The 18,472-nt window shown below is 35.3% G+C and overlaps 1 protein-coding gene across 1 annotated transcript in view; it reads left to right on the top strand.

Moving 5' to 3' along the window:
* The window catches only part of LOC150080577 (uncharacterized), a 66,824-nt gene extending 49,315 nt beyond the window's left edge, over positions 1-17,509 (top strand). The window contains exons 10-13 of the mRNA XM_090380743.1: positions 1,312-1,388; positions 4,865-4,967; positions 12,098-12,172; positions 17,430-17,509. Of these exons, the coding sequence (XP_090236869.1) occupies positions 1,312-1,388; positions 4,865-4,967; positions 12,098-12,172; positions 17,430-17,509 (335 nt within the window). The remainder of the gene's footprint in view (positions 1-1,311; positions 1,389-4,864; positions 4,968-12,097; positions 12,173-17,429) is intronic.
* The last annotated feature ends 963 nt before the right edge of the window (positions 17,510-18,472 follow it).

Genomic DNA, 18,472 nt, shown 5'->3' with positions numbered 1-18,472 from the left:
CCACTCAATGGTAGCTAGTTATCAAGCCTTGTAGCCCACATATTCAAAGTATGGTCGCTCTTTTCTTAATCTCACTAGGCACTGCACCACTACTATCATCTGCTGATATTGTTATTACTGACATTATGTACTGAAGTGTTATGACGCTTCATACAACAGTTACTATCCAGTATTTGTTGGACAAAATAAAATAAATTAAGCTATTGGCTTTTTACAAGTATTAAATCTAGTTTTTATAAACACACTCTGTACATCAGAAATTTGAGATGTTTTTCCTCTGCTTCTTCAGTGATTGCTATCCTTAGCTTCTCCTGCCTTCAACAAATACCAATAAGAATTTACATGGGTAGAAGTAATTTATTTTATTTTGACAGCAGAGTATGGCCTTAGCTGCTAATGCACTATATAAATAATAATATTAACAGTAACATATCTGCTAAAAATATCCTAATCTCTGTATTGGTGGATGAATGCTCTGATATCACAGTGCACATCCTCAGTTTACTCTAGTTGTCATAGGGGTCTTGGCTTCCATCAATGTCAGATACATATGACATCCTCTCTTTTTTAATGAAGGGAAAAGGTAAAAGTCATTCCCTGTGACTTTTACCTTTCTCTACATTAAAAAAAATTAAGGGGATTTGAGATTGCATAACATCATGCAATTTCAGTTCTTCAAAAGTGGTGATCAGAATGGCAGAGGAAACTTGTAATAGAATAGATTTTTGCAAATTTCTGTTTGTTTGTTTGTTTGTTATTTGGTTTTTAGGAGCATTAGCAACTAAGGCCATATTGCTCCGGGAATATGCAGTGGTCATTCCCTTGACCTTTCTGCATCCTCCATATTTGGTGGTGACGGGCTCGAACCCCGGTCTAATCAAGAAGTGTGTGCTACGCACTGCTGCTCCTTCCCACCTGGCTACTGAGGCGCCGCAAATTTCTGTAAAATGATAAGAATGTTGGATTAGGGACATGACATCAAACAAGAACTATTTTTAAAGGAACATCAAAATTTTTTGTACATTAGGACAAATAAATAAAAAGTTATAATAATTCCTTTTTTGAATAGTCCTTGCACATTAATAAGTGTCCCACATTGCAAAACTGCATCCATAATATCAAGCTTACATGGTTTCTCTACACTCAGTAAAATAAATATGGACTCAAAATTGCATGTTTTTAGTATTCTTCAACATAACACAGGAGTATCAAAAATTAGTTACCGCTATTTTTTTTATATTAGCACTAAAATATCTTCCTATTTTTGGAGAACTCCATATATTTAGATTCTTATATTTTCCTCCATTTTAGGTATTCCAGTCAGTAGGGGAATTGCAAAAGGACCAGCACGAGTGATAAATTCTCTTCAAGAGGCATCTACCCTTCAGGTAAAAATCTAGACCAGTATCTTCATGGCATTTTTTAGATTTTTTTTTCTTAAACTGACAAATTGCAAAATTATTTTGGTGTGATCTATGAAAAAACATATTTTGAACATGAAATTAATTAGAATAATATCAATATTAACTGTAATTAAAATAATGTTTTAGGAATATCGTTATAAATGGTAGTTGTGTTTGGGCCTATTTCAGTTTAAGTATTTTCTAACTTGCCACTGAATAAAAAGAAGATCCCTGGAAATATTATCTAGCCTGGGGTTTTAATCAGAAACATACAAGTTATTTGTCTTGAGATACCATTTTACTTCATTTTTGTTCTACACTGGTAATTTCCTCCTAACAAGCTGATGCTATTCATTTCCAGTTTCCAAGTGCTGGCTTCTGATTAACCTATAAGTATGATTTCATAAATCATTAAATTTCTGCTGTCCCTGCTGCAGGTTAAAATTTTTGCCTTTTTCCCCACAAATTGTTTTTTTATGACTTTACATATATTGATTTAATTCTTATGAAATTTATGAAGTATAATATTAGAAAACATATAGTAATCCTTTGCAATAAAATAGATTTATAACTGTTATAAAACCATCCAAGGAACTGGAAGTTGGCTGTCGATTAAACTTAGCACATTGTTTGACTATTTTCCTTTACTTGGCAAGCATTATTTTATGTACTAATCTGACCGAGACATGTTTATCAAAAGCTAAATCATGCAGGGCTGCCAAACCTGATTATTTTGGGCTTAGCAAGCCAGTGATAATGACAAACAATTTTGGCTAAGGTAAAGAAAGCCAACATGAGAACCATGGGAAACTTTTACTCGACAAACTTGTTTCTGCTACCACAGTTTCTCCCTGCATTCATGGTAAACAGATGATGAATGTTATTTGTAGTGGCAGTAGAAGTCGATAACGATGTACTGATTAGTTTTTTCTCATTATTAAAAACAGATTATTGGAGTTCATGAGTGGGCTGAAATTTACTTATGGGTACACCCTCCAGACTGCCTCAATCGTAGGGTGTTTATATCCCCCCCTTCCCACTGTTTTAAAATAGGAAAACAAACTTCTACTGCCACTACTAATAACATGCACTGTCTGTAGAAGTCATTTTCCTATTTTAAAACAGTGGGAAGGGGGGATAAACACCCTAATACTGAGGCAGTCTGGAGGGTGTACCTGTAATTTTCATAATCTGCTTTTAATAATGAGAAAAAAACTAATCAATACATTGTTATTGAGTTCTACATACATGTTTACCAAGAATGCAGGGAGAAACTGCAGTAGCAGGAAATGAGTTTGGCATGGTTCTTGTGTTGGCTTTCTTTACCTTCGCCACAATTTCTCTAATAAGCAACATATTTTTGTCAACCATCTCCTAATTGCTGAAAATATCACTAAAAATTCACAAAGCAGATTATAATCAAATCATGGTAATGGAAGACCCGAAATTTATTGCACAGGAAATGAAATAATTAAACCTAAAATACTCTTTGCATGCAAGAATTATTTTAGATTTTAATCAAAAAAGATTATTTAATGGAAAGGTTCTTATTACAAACCTCTTCTCTAAATCCCATTTGATTTAATGGATGAAAGAAGAGAATTAAAAACTATACACTAGAAACCTATTTCCCCCAATGAAGGTGTCCCTTTGCGAGGTAGCTTGTCATTTCCCTAGAATCCAGTTTTAACACTAAAATAAAAAAAGTCGGAAGCTCTAACAAGGAGCTTTCAGATATCCATCTTCTTGCTGGCTGTGGTGAAAACATTCAAAGACAGTAATTTAAATGATGGAAGGAATATTGAGAAATCATTTTGGATAGACATCGTTACTGGATTCTGTGGTTGAAAACAGCATGTTTTTAATTCCATATTTTTGAAAAATCAGTATTTGGTAATTTCAGACATTTATTCATTTGGGGATATTTCTCAATACCAGGATATAACTAATGATCAAACCATCTTAATTTTATATCTGAATGCATTATCATTACAGTAAAAATGAAATGAAACAAACATGGTGTGTAACTTATTGTAAGATGAAAAGACAACTAAAATCACTGTCTTTAAATGCTTACTTAATTCTCTGCTCAAACTGGCATGGAATAGATAGATATCATGTTTCAGAAGTGTGAATCTTGTACTTGAACAGTGAAACTTGTGAATCTTGAACAGCATGGGAAAGGGGGGGGGGTTCTATGAGTTGAGTTACTAACTGCATAGGGTATATTTTTAAAGGCTATACCATAAAAACTGCAATATTGTTTGCAAATCACTATCTTCAGAACTAAATTTAACAGCATTATAAAATCCTGATTTTATAGTACTGCCTTTTTTAAACTAAAAGGATGGTACAAATGAAAGTAATACTCTTGATTAATTACCTTTATGAAAAAACCCATCCCTTTACTCTTGTTGGTAGTTGCATCTTTAAGTAAATCCTATATCAACACACTGTGATCTGCACATTCTTAATGCATGAATAATCAAGAGTATTACTTTTGCTTGTTGCCTCTATAACACTGCTGTAGAAAACAGTTATCCAATAAATATTCATGTCTTGCTAGTGTGTGAGTGATCAACACAAAGTCATTATCTGGAAAATTAAAATCCTACACAAGACATTCTGATTTACTGGCCCACTATTTCTCTGTACAGTTGTTTGTTTTACTCATTAGACCTACAACACACAACACTACTCTTATTTTTGCTTTCTCAGTGCTTATGTCACACCAAACTGACTACACATTATACTGGCCACCCATGTCGACTGGATGCACTGCCTTATATTTTTGAATCAAATTCTGCATCCCTTATATCTTAGTGCCATCACGTATCTGATATCCCTACAATGTCAGATATTTACTATGCTCCTAGCATTGATGTACATGCAAGTATACAGGCACCTGTTCTTACTCTTAGTTACCCTAACATAGGCTATGTATTTACCTCTTCCATGATGACTCACAGCTTGAAATCTCTGGCTGTGACTATTGTTAATCTATTAGTCCATGTGACCCCCACAAGCTAGCAGTTTTCCAACCCACCTAACACTGCCTTGATAGCATCACCAAACATTCTTGCACTTGTTCTATTTAAGTGCATCCCATCCCTGTAGAAATAGTCTCTCCTGTTAACAAGCAAAGACTACACTGTGAAAATTCTACCCCAAGAGCCTTGCACAGTCTCTCCAGGGCTGAATTGATTGAGAAAGCTCTCTTTATATACTCTCTCCTGTCAAGCCTGGGCAGAATTGCAGACATTTTCAAATTCAACCATAACTCACAACTTTTCCTCAACATTTCTCTGTTCTTGTTAAGTAAGTCAGCAGATCTTTAAAAAATAAATTAATTAAATAATTAATTAAATCTCATTAAGCATGCAGGTTCCCAATGAACTATTTTTACATAAGATTATATGTGACTATAGCTAATATTCTGTTTGTGTAATTTTTTCTTAAAGCAAGGGGACATTCTAATTACCTACAGCACAGATATAGGTTGGAGCCCATATTTTCCATGTTTGGCAGGAATAGTTACTGAGTTGGGTGGTCTCATTTCTCATGGTAAGTTATAAATATTTAAATTTTTCAGACAAACTTTAGTGTTCTGATGTACACTGAGTGAACAGAAATCATGGGATACCTACCTAGTAATGGGGTAGTCAGACGGCGAGGAATTGAGTCCACTAGTTCACAAAAGAGTTCCACAGGTATTTCCATCCATGCTTGCTGCACTGCTGTCCATAATTCCATTGCATTCCTGGGTGGAGGATCCAAAGCTCGAACGGACCTTTCCACAGCATCCCAAAGATGCTGCTCCACAGGGTTCATGTGGGTGAATAGGGGGCCATTCCGTGGTGGTAAATTCTGCAGAATGCTCTTCAAATCATGTTCCAGTCACCACAGCTCTGTGAGGAAGCACATTGCCCTGTGGCAATGGACTCTTCATGACGACCCTGAAGAGATGCAGATAGTCTGCAAGGATGGATATATAACCTGGACCATTCAGAGACGTGTGCCAGCTGAACATGCTCCAGACCGTTACCGACCGTTCACCTGCCTGAACAGTTCCTTGTTGACATGACGGGTGCATAGCTTCTTGCAGTTTCTGACAGATATGCACCTCCAGTCCGCTCAAAATAACTGAAACTCATCGGACCTGGAGACCAGTCTCCAATCATCCAAGGTCCAGTGCCGATACACTCTTGATGCTGTTGAACGGGGATAGTGCAATTTCAATACTACCTCCACGATAGAGTGAATCATGCGTCAGGCACCCACTATCATCCCTCTTTCAAAGTCTGTTAACTCACAGTGTGTTTATCCATACTGACATTGAATTACCGTCTACGTGAATGCAGTGTACCTGTATACCTTCCAAGCGGTGGATTCGTCCACTAGTCAGAGGGGTGACAGTGTTAATGCCAGATATCCAGATATCCTATGAATTCTGTCTTTTCAGTGTTGTCCAAATGTAAAGCTTGATATTATCAAAGCAAACTCCCACTATGTGCTGTTACAAGGTTTTACTACCATCCATAAGCTTATGTTGGAAGATTTGAAAAATAAAATATCTGGAGAAAATATAGAAATCCACATTTTTGCTCTGAGCATTTTTAAAAAAAAAACTATGAACAATGTTCCAGTGTTTGCACATCTGGGATGGTGCCCAAAAAACCTCTCTCAAGCTTCTTGATTCCATTTAAAGGAGAGCAGTCAGGTTAATTAATGACCTGATATTATCAAAGCAAAGTTTTTTTTTTTTTTTTTTTTATGACAGGCAGTATAATCTGATGTTTGATTGTTTCTTATTTGGTTTTTAGGAGCATTAGCAACTAAGGCCATATTGCTCTGGGGATATGCGGTGGTCATTCCCTGATCTTTCCGCATCCTCCATATTTGGTGGTCACGGGCTCAAACCCTAGTCTAATCAAGAAGCATATGCTACACACTGCTGCTCCTGCCCACCTGGCTACGGAGGCAAGTATAATTTGAGGAGGCCATCTTGTTCCAAGGGCAGAACAAAATAAAAATGCTCCTGCCTGTCACAGAATACATCTGTGAGTATTAGCATTAGAGACACGATGCAAGGAAGCAAGCTTATACAGCATCAGCACAAAAAAAAACTTCCCATTTCACTGATTAATTCATCCCAAATGTTTGTTTAAGTTCTGCCTTGAATTTATTTAAGCTATCAAATTCCACAACAACAGATAGAAGATTGTTCCAGCAATCAACCACCTGCTAGCTAAAGGCAAACTTCTACACATCTATTCTACAACTGTCTTTCCTCGGTTTGAATCTATGCCCCCTCAGGTTTGTAATCTGAGCAAGATGAAGAATCCCATCAACATTGAGCCTGCTCAATCCATTCAAGGCCTTATACACCTCAATCAGATTGCCTCGCAGGTGCCTAGTCTCCAGAATCTGCAGAACTTAAGCCTTTCTTCTTGAGAGCACCCCTTTTTTTCCTTCACCAGTCTTGTTGCCGTTCCCTGTACTCGTTCTAGCAACTCTACATTCTTCCTAAAATGAGGCTTTCAGACTTGTATGCAGTACTGAAAGTGTGGCCTGACCATCACCTTATAGAAGGGGATAATCACCTCGTTATCCTTGCTCGCAAAATTCATGTATATCATTGCCAAGACCCCATGACCTACTCTGGCAGCCTGTCTGTACTGCTCAGAAAACTTCATATCTGACTGCACAATTACCCCAGGCCTCTTTCATGCACCACTACCCTGAGTGTAACATCACATAGTTGGTACATTTCTCTGGGGTTATTGCTACCCATATTCAGTACTTTGCATTTGTTAATGTTAAACTTCAGTTGCCACTTCTCAGCCCATCGGCCCAACTTTTCTAGATCCTGTAGCAGCAGAATACTGTCATTACTGTTATTTACAACACTTTCCTAACCTTTGTGCCTTCTGCAAACTTTGACATTAAGCTTGATATACCTTCATCAATATCACTGATAAATATACAAAACAACAATGGGCCCAACACCAAACCCTGAGGGACATCGCTAATAACATTAGTCCACATAGAGCAGTACCCATTGATCACGACTCTGTCTTCTTCCACTCAACCATCCTTTTATCCATTGTAGCAACTTGCCCTTAATGCCATACTGCTCCAATTTGTGCAGTAGTCTTCCATGTGCAACAGTATCAAAAGCTTTCCTGAAATCCAAGTATATGATACCAAAATTATTTTTAGCATCCAGTTGCTTTGTGACCACATCCTAGTATCCAATCAAATTGGTCAGACAAGACTTACCCTTGACAAACGCATGCTGTGTCTGAATTATTACTGCTGTCTTGTATAGTTGATCCTGCAATGCTTCTTTAACCAGTGACTTCATTATTTTCCCTGGAACAGAAGTCAAACTAACAGGTCTGTAATTACTCACGTCACCCCTCGATCCCCCTTTGTGAATTGGGGACACATTTGCACATCTCCAGTCCATGGGTACCTCCCCTGAGTCCAGGGAAGCTCTCATAATTATGGCTAAGGGTTTGCTTACTTCCTTTGCCACCTCCTTTAATATAACTGGATAGATTCCATCCACCCCAGGTGCCTTTCTTGTGTTTATCTTCAACAATTTCTCCTCAACTTTACTCTCAGTTATTACAAGATTATGTAGCTTACTGCCAGAGTTGAATACACCTCTGGCATTCCCCTCCCTGAATAGCTCCTCATGTGTGAATGTAGATGCGAAATACTCATTCAGTTTGTTTGCTATCTGAGCAGGATCATCAACAGTCGAACCATCGATATCAAGTGAACCAATCAGATTCATCCCCTTCCTTTTAGAGTTTATATAAGTAAAGAAATCCTTGGTGTTTTTCTTTCATCCTTTGCCAAAGATTTTTCATAATCTGCCTTCACTTGCCTAACTTCCTTTGTGACTTGATTACAGACTAGCTTGTATCTACCATAGGCTTCTGCAGCACCTAACAATTTACATGCATCCCATGCATTTTTCTTCTCTCCCATGAGTCTCATTAGTTCATTTGACATCCATTTGTGCCTGAACCTAGAGCAGTATTTCTTAATTGGAACAAAAAGCCTGGTATCTTCCAAAATTACTTCCTTGAATGCTTCCCATTTAAAATTTGCTGTTGGTAACATTATCAGTTGGCCCCACTGTACATAACCTAAACAATCTCTGAGACCACTGTAGCTGCCTTTATGAAAGCAAAAATCCTTCCCTTTACCCCTGATGGTAGTTACATCTTTAAGTAAATCCCATATCAGTACACTGTGATCAATGCCACCTAGTGGTTCCTTTATGTGTAAATTCTTAATGCATAAATAATCACTGCTGATAGTCAGATCAAGAGTGTTATTCCCTCTTGTTGCCTCCCTTAAATTTATTTAGGCTATCAACTTCCACAACAAAAGATGGAAGTCTGTTCCATCAATCAACTACCCAGTGAGTAGTTGACTGGTGGAACAAGTGCTTTCCTCAATTTTCCTCAAATTGAGGAAAGGCAATTGTAGAATAGATGTGCAGAAATTTGCCTTTAGTCAGTGGGTAGTTGATTGGTGGAACAGACTTCCACATCTTTTGTTGTGGAAGTTGATAGCCTAAATGAATTTAATCCTGAGCTGGATGATCATTTGGGAAAAATGGAGTGGTGAAATGGGAGGGGTTTTTTTTTGTTTTTTTTTGGCTAATGCTGCATAAGCTTGCTTTTCTTGCATCTTATTCCTCTGCTAATGCTAACAAGCTGCTGTAGAAAACAATCATCCAATAAATCCACAAAAGCCTTTCTAGTTTGCAAGTGACCAACCTACAAATTCCGGTCTATATCTGGAAAGTTAAAAAACCCCTATTATAAGACACTCTGATTTACTGGCCCACTATCTCATTGTTAATTGGTCACTGTACTCATCAGAGTCATTAGGTCTATAACAAACTCCTACCCTCATTTTTGCTTTCCTAGTGCTTATATCAATCACATCAAACTGACTCAGTGTTGCACTATCCATCTATGTCAACTGGATGCACTTCCTTAGATTTTGTGTTTCTTAACTAACAGCATAACCTCTCCTCCCTTCATATCCTATCTATCCTTTCTGTACACATTGTACTCCCCAAATTCCAATTCTGCATCCCTTATCTGAGTGGCACCACATCGCTGATATCCCAACAATATCCGCCTTGGATGTCTTACCCAGCACTTCAAATTCATCAAATTTATTTACTATACTCCTAGCATTGGTGTACATGCAAGTATACATGCACCTGTTCTTACTCTTAGTTACTCTAACACAGCCCATGTATTTACTTGTTTCATGACCCCCAGCAGTTCCTGAAATCCCCAGCAACTGACTTTCCGGGCTGCTGTTCATTCCAGTAGAAGAAGTGCAAGAATCATTTCCACATTTGCCTGCGGCTACTATTAATCTATGAATCCCCCCCCCCAAGCTAGGAGTTTTCCAACCCTCCTTACGTTCCCTCGATAGCATCAGCAAATATTCTTGCACCCCTTCTATTTAAGTGTATCCATTCCTGTAGAAACAATCTCTCCTGTTAACAAGCACAGACCATGCTCAGAAAAATTCTACCCCATGAGCCCTGCACAATTTCTCCAGCGCCAAATTGATTGTCAAGACTCTCATCATATACTGCCTCCTATCATGTCTGGGCAATTCTGCCCAGACATGATAGGAGGACACTTTCAAATTTAACCCTAACTCACTACTCCTATATTTAATGACATTAGTGCTAATGTGTACAATGATATCACCATCTTTTGCCCCTGGTAGACATACCCTGGTCCTATTCCACCTATCCTTTTTGCACAATATATTTCCCGTTTCCCTGACAATTGAGTCACCAATAATAACTAGCTCCTGTGGGACCAGCATATTCTTCCCTGAAGGTTGCCGCTGTGTTGCCGGGCACATAAGACTGTGCTCTGGTGTTGAGTTGGGCAGCTGAGAACTTGATGGGCCCCCCATTTTAATTCCTTCGAGGGCATTCATTCAACTCTTCAAGCTCTCATAGATGTCCATCAGAACGCTGAGCTGGGGCATAATTTCTTCACATTCTCTGCACCTAGCACATACAAAGACATCCTCTATGGCTAGACCATGTCCTGTTCAAGAGAGATCCACAAACATGTCGCATTTTGCAATTTTTTCAGACTGTGATGCGTTGGAGAATCATCCCCTACGGTTCTCCCTAACCACAGCACTTTTGCTACTTTGCCAAGTTGCTTTGCTGCTCTAGTCTGGGGCATGATTCCCATTTAAATGCAATTTAGTTAACAATAAAAATTAAAAGGATTTATAAATTTAATTGATCAATTGCCAATACTATACTAAGCTAACAGATTCCTACCACAGTGCTATGTATTATGCTATCTAGTTTTATGTTATGCCTTATACTATCAAGTTCAAGATATGCATAATGCTATTCTGTATTGATACTACATAATGACAGCAAGGTTCGAATGGCACAAGTTTTACCAATACTAAGTAATAACCACTAAATCTCTATCTAAGTTCAAAATAAACTAAGTATTGTAAGTAGGAATATAAGCTACTTCTAGAAAATAAATTAGTATGCCAATTAGGCAATAAAATGGTAATAATTTAAGAAAAACTTCTCTATTTGCTGGAGCTGTAAAAACTTTGCTCGCACTGAGCTAATCTCGTACCCACTTCGTTGAGTATTACCTCATTTGTTCTGAAAAATGTGGTATGGATTGAATGTGTGTGTGTTGTTTGGTTTTTAGGAGCATTAGCAACTAAGGCCATATTACTCCAGGGATATGCTGTGGTCATTCCCTGACCTTTCTGCATCCTCTGTATTTGGTGCCAGACCTAGACAGGGCGATTTCATAAGCCACTTTTCATTTGTGGAAAATAAACTGAAAGTAAAACAAAATTCTTAACATCAACAAGAACTTACCTACATGATAAATAAATGCAGTACAACTACAGAAACCATAGAGATGACTTACTGTTTACATTTTGCCTTACAGCTCAAATAACATTTTACTATATTCTGAACTAAAATATGTATTTTATTATTTTGTGTATTGATTTAAACAGGTGCCACATGTTAATTAATAATTTTGCTCATATAATTTAGCTTACTGTAATCCCATTTATGCTAAACTATAATATTTATTTAATCTTTATCATTTTTGATTGTTTAAAAAATAAATACCAGAATAGATTGCTTATCCTGAATTATATATTAATAACTGATATACTGAAATTCTTGTCTGACCTGTTCTTTGTTAAAGGAAGAAAACCACAAATTTTTGCATTTGTCCTAGTTGATAGTCAGGTAGTTTGTTCTCGAGGATTTAGTTATATATTACATTTGTTAGCTTGCCTCAGCTGTTCATATTAATGTGGATTTTAATTACTTTTGCATTGTAGAGATATGAAATTCAGAAAACAGATTTTTCAATTTATAATTAAACTGTAATTCTTTCTTATTTGACAATGTTTTATTGCCTCTCAGAATGAATTAAATTTTTGTGATTAATAGCATTTAATAAATACAATCTTTACTTTTTTTTAAAATATACCATTTGTTCAAAATATATCAAGAATATCCAAAAAAATTGATATTCCATAGACAGTATTTGATTTTACGGCTGTATCATTTTTATACTTTATTTCTTCTTTAATATTTATTTTGTTTACAAACACCAAAATAGGAGCTGTTGTAGCCAGAGAATATGGACTTCCATGTGTAGTAGGGATGCATGGTGTTACTTCTACTTTCCAATCTGGTGGGTTTTTAATTTCAAAATAAGGTCTATAGAAATTTCTGTATTTTTATTAAATCACATAACTATATTTAGTTTATTTGCTGGTTTCATTAACTACAATTCATTTTCCTATTTAAGATATATAGGAGGATTTCTATATATCTATTTACAGTTGCAAAAAAAAGTACTGGAACAGCACACCCCAAAATGAGAATGCAGCATCTCGTGCCTCATTTTTCTGCTCTGCATAATATAAAAAAAAAAGCATCTGTTTCATAAAGCATATAGAAAATAAGTATATTAAACTGGAATCAAGAAGATGCCAAAAGTTAAACAGCTGTCAGAAAATTAGATTAACACAACATGGAAAACATATTTTCAGACTGGCTATGGTATGACTGGTTTCAGCACCAGCTTTCAACCAAACATGCTAGATATAAACATGTTTACCTACCTGCCAACTTTTATCTAGCCATTTCCCAGTCTTTTTCACAAACAAGTAATATAAAAAAAATTTTTTTAAAGTCAATTCCTACTTAGGTCAACAACAAACTTTCGACTTTCAACTTCAAAAATTTATCAAAAAATTATTGATTTTCGCAAGAATTGAACTCGCATTCTTCACCTTCACGTGAAAAATACTGAAATCCTTGCATTTTACCGATTGAGCTACTGCCTGTTGATTTCAGTTTTATTCCTAAATTTATATCCTGCTAAATATCTTATATAAGAGAAATTTTTTTCTCCCATATAAAACTAAAATTAATTAATTAAATTTAATTAATATTTGAAAAAACTGTATTAACATCAAGTGTCATCCACTACAAGTTTAAAAAAATGTATTTGAACTTGAGTGGATGAATAAAAAGTATTTTATTAACGATTGAAAATTTGAACAAGATATATAAATATATATAGGGAGAGTGTGAACTAATAGTAGGAATTGAAAAATAAAAAGTCAAGGTTTTACTATTTTTTAAGTTAAATTTAGGATTTCTTAAAAACCTGTGAATTTCTGCTTATTTTAACAATTTGGCCATCAGATGTGTGTTAATTTACATTGCATAAATTATGTGGAATGCAAGAAGCACTTCACCTTATTATTGCTAGTCACTATCTATATTGAATCTCTTTTTTTTAATGTTCTGTGAATATAATTGACGGTGAAAGATGCTAAAGAAATATGGCATAAATTTCAGACATATACAGATATACTGTATTTGATGGTATATAACAGAGCTGTAATGCTCAATACGTTCTACGTTAATATCAATATTTGTAGAAGAATAAAAGAAATTTACCTCAATATGATTCGAAGAACACTTCATAGTATATATGTAGAGAGCTATGATGCTCAATACATTCTATGTTGATATCAATATTTCTCTTATTCTTCCACAAATATTGATATCAATGTAGAACATATTGAGCATCATAGCTCTGTTATATACTATGAAGTGTTCTATGAATCATATTGAGGTAAATTTCTCTTATTCTTCTACAAATATGTACTGTATGTATATGTAATTTTCAGTTTCAGGTGACAAGTAATGTGATGTAATCAAACATTTGTTTGAAAATGTCTGGTTACATATCCAAATAAATTCTTCGTACCCTCAGTGTTCAATTTCATTAACAATATCTGCTGTATTTTTCCTTGAATGCAATGCAATGCAATGATTACAGTGCAATAGCACAAAAAAAATGGATGTGATAGAACAAAAACAGCAGGCATTATTAATAAAATTGCACAGAAGGAAAGAGGAGGTAGAGATGGCTTTGAAAAATCTGCAATTTCAATTGTTAACATTATTTGAGGTCAAATCAAAAGAATTTCTCAGTGCCGTGTTGGAAGGCAACCCTCCAGGGTGAAATATTTGGGCATTATGGGCTTTAAAAAAACTGACACTTGGTGTTAATAATTCCCCTGTTATGGCAATTCTAAAAATTGGAGTGGCAAAAGCTACTTAAAGAGATGATCCAGCACATTGTGGTAACAGGCTGTCCTTGTCATCTGATTAATTTGTGTGCTGAAAAGGGGATGAATATTTGGTGGGCATTTACTACTATCTAATAAGTAGTGCTAAAAAGAAAGATATATTTAAACATTTTCATTTATGAATACCACTGAAGTAAAAAATATTTTGGAGCATGTGTGTACATGTAGTTGTCTTTGGGTAAACGTTGAACTAAACTGGTAGAACAGTGGCACCTTCTGATGTCAAAGTCTGTTTAAAGATGAGGTTAGAAGTGATGAAAAAAAGCTATGTGAGACTTTTCAGAGTTACCAAATTGAAAAATGCAAGCTATCAGGCGCCTCCGTAGCCAGGTGGGAAGGAGCAGCAGTGCGTAGCATACGCTTCTTGATTAGACCGGGGTTCGAGCCCGTCACCACCAAATATGGCGGATGCAGAAAGGTCAGGGAATGACTACCGCATATCCCGGAGCAATATGGCCTTAGTTGCTAATGCTCATAAAAACAAACAGCAAGCTATCACCAGTGAGTGAAACTGACATATTATTATTATTAGCCATATGGTACAATGAAGCCTGAAGTTTATGCTGCACCAGCCAAAAAAAACAAAAAATTCCCGAGTTACCCCCTGAGAGAGAGAAAGGGAGAGAAGTACAAAGGAATCACCAAGAAAGAGAAGAATTATGATATCCAGCTCAGGACCCTGGGTTTGCCAAGCCCATACTCACCAGATATGAGCTCCCAGAGATCCATCTGAATTGAAAATTTTTGATTATGAAAGCAATCCTAAATAGAACAAATCTAATAACTGTATGCATCATTTGAAAATCTGACCTTAGCTATTCAATCCAAGATACTTCACATCCATTTACTGAGATCATTACTCATAGATATGATGAAAAATGTTATTCCAACAGCTATTAAAACCTTCTGCTTCCATTTTGGATGATTACCACCAATGTAGCTGAAAATTTTGGCTGACGCAGAAAAAAAGTTTTCTTCCTTGATCCACTAGAAATAGGCTTGGCTTACTCATCTTTATGCAAATTAATGGTTGGTTGATTGGGGATTTATTTGTATTCTTGCAAACGTGGATTCTGCCAATGTTGATCCACTAGAAATAGCTTGGCTTACTCATCTTTAGGCAAGTTAATGGCTGGTTGGCTGATTGGGGATTTATTTGGTGCATCAGCATCTATGGCCATAGTGTGCCATCAAGTTAATGATCCAAAAAGTTTTGAAGACAAAATGGTTAATTCAAGAAGAGAACTTCTGAATTGCAAACGTCTGGTAAAAGCAATCCTAAATAAGCTAAGCAAGCTGATGATTCTATGCATGTTATTCTCACTCATGCAGAAAGTCTGTTTGCATTTTTCTTTTTCAGCTTGAATAAAGTTGTCTGCTTGTTTCTTTTAAAATGTTATTTTAATGTCTGAAAATCCAAACAGCTCTTCAATCCAATTTACCTCACATCCACATACTGAGCCCATTAGTCCTAGATATGTTGAAAATTTATTTTATCAACAGTTTTCAAATCTTCCACTTCGACATATTACTACCAAATCAGACTAAACCAGAAGGATGATTCTAACTTAGCCAAGGCATTTCTAATGCCAGGGTCATGGAATGTCTAAAACAAGGGAAGATTCTTTGCAAAGTACTTTATGGCTGCATGTAACTGTTTATTGCAGGAGTCCCCACTGAAAGATTATGCTGATAAATGCTGAAGTAGCACAAATTTCATTATTTGGCAATGCATCATTTTCAAATTTGGAATTTTCTGTGGATAAGCTTACAATACTTCTTGGTGTTATTAAAGATAAAGCAAGAGATGTTTTTTGCCACCAGTTCTGCCAGTTGCTATTATAAAAGAAGAATGAATTGATGTTTTCAGTGGTCCTTGGTTGGGGAACTGACAAGTGCATAAAGAAGCTTGAAATATAGCAAATTATCCCAAGTCATGCTTGTCATTTTTACAGTTCTTTATAGCAAAAGTGAGTATGAGAGAATTATTCAGCCAGGTTAAGAAAGAAAAAACTGAGTTCAGATCTTTCTGGTGAAGCTTTTTGAAAATGCTTTGATAGTCAAGGCTAGACAGCAGGGCCATCATTATGAACTTTAGTTCATAATGAGTATGACTCATTATGAACTAAAGAGTAATGAGTATGACTCATTATGAACATATACTTTGACTTAACATTTTTGAAGGTACTTAAAGTCTACAAAAACAGTATCTTTCTTGAAGACAATCAAAATAAACTATCTAATATATTGCTCAAATAGAAATATGCTAAGTACACTAGTGTTTAAGGGTGTACTATATTGGGTAAATAGTTCTATGTCTATATTTTGGCAATGATGACTAAAAAATCTTCCTGCTTTTAAATGTCTTATATCCAACTTTTGGAAAACCAAAAGTTGGCAGCTATGGATAACATTCTGTACTTTTAAAGAATCCTATAGCTATATTTTAATATAAAATATACATGTTCTCAGTGAAATTTAATTTTGAGTTCAAAGCCTGGATATTAAAAAATCTCCTACTTTTTTTTGCAAAAAAATTTGCTTTCTCCTGCTTAGAATTGCCAAATCCCCAGTTTTTTCAAGTCTAAAGTTGTCAGCTGTGTACTCTTTTCATTAGCCGTAACAAATGCTCTGATAAACATATGAAGAGTTTTGGTAGTAGAACTGTATTAATTTTTTCAACATTTATTCACATCCCAACACTTGGGAGAGACATAATACCAAACCAGATAACCTAAGGAACACACTTCGCTGACAAATAATACCTTTATTGAATGAACACAAAAATACAAACTGAATAATATGCCTATATAATTCAGTGAACAAAAATAATATATAAATGCAAAATAGAAATTAATAAAACAGTGTTAGATATCCTTCAACTAAATGAAGTTATAGTACTCTAAATCAGATGTTTTCCCATAGAGTTTAAGCCAAACTCACCTAACAGCTGGATAAAATATTTTTAAAATATCACACCTACTTTTATTTACTGATTTTAATGTTTTCTGGTAATTTTCAATATGATTCTTTCTGTTGTGTCAAAAGTTAATGTGATTTACAAATAAATTGGCAAAAAAAAAAGTTATCAGCATTATGTTTTATGGTGAAAGTAATAAAACTCAACTTTTTCTGAAGGTTGTGTATAATGCTATTTTTATAACAGATTTATCATAAGCATTGTTAATCCAAAAATGTATTTATTGTAAAATTTTAGCCTCTATTTCTTTCATCTCTCTCCAATAGCTAATTAAGCTATTATTCTTTCCTTTATTTCAGGTGAATTAGTTATATTAGATGGCAATCTAGGAATATTAAAAAAACTTGCAGTCAAAGAGCCACCAGAAGCATTGGAATGATCTTGTAAAGTTCATTTGTAATATAAATTCAAAGATTATTTATAATGTATAGAACAGTATAATCCTGTGAGTGTATGTCAAACTTTCATCATTTCAACAATAATAAAGTTCACAAAATTACATTTTATGATAAAAATAAAGAATTGGAGAGAGGGAGTTATATTTATTATGCACATTTGTGGAAATGCTGAGATTCTTAGCAGATGTATTTGTGGTTTCTTGAAATAAGTAATTTGTGTTCTACCTAAGACAAAAAAAAAAAAAAAAAAAAAAAATGGTTATTTTAAACTACTTTAGAAACAGTAAGCATAATTTCTCTACTCAGTGTTTTCTAAAAATCTTGTTATCTCATTTTCACTCTATAGTTAAAAAAAAAATGCATGAATATTTTATATCTATGCTGATAGATACAAAACATTCTTGCAAACGTGGATTCTGCCAATGTTGATCCACTAGAAATAGCTTGGCTTACTCATCTTTAGGCAAATTCAATGGAAAAGTGTGGAAAAACACAAGTAGCTGCTTCTGACATTTTCAAGGCTTTTGATTGTGTTTGGCATAAAGAACTAAACAAGCTTTCATGTTATTGTTTGTCTTCTCTTTGCAACTGGGTAGCTAGAATTTTTTCTCACACTTCCAACTGTGGGTAATGGTAGTTGGTTCTCTGTCTTCTAACTTCAAGTAATTCTAGCTTGGACAGCCTTCAAGGTTCAGTTCTTTCTCCCTCACTTGAATATTAATGGCCATTAATGACCTTCTTCCACTGACTACAAATCCTATCTATAGTTCTGCTGCTGAGAGAACACTACATTCTACCACAGGAAAATTTCCTTGTTTACAATAACAAAAGAAGCAGAATGTATAAAATAATTTGGGGGGGGGGGGCAGAGATTATCCCAATTACCCTATCATGAATTTGCTCATTTCCATTATGTACTCATTGGACCACTGAGAATCTGCTAA

The sequence above is a fragment of the Mastigoproctus giganteus genome, chromosome 9 (assembly GCF_048544385.1).
Source record: "Mastigoproctus giganteus isolate SK-2022 chromosome 9, ASM4854438v1, whole genome shotgun sequence".
Lineage (NCBI taxonomy): Eukaryota > Metazoa > Arthropoda > Arachnida > Uropygi > Thelyphonidae > Mastigoproctus > Mastigoproctus giganteus.
This window is presented reverse-complemented; position numbering and strand designations above follow the sequence as displayed.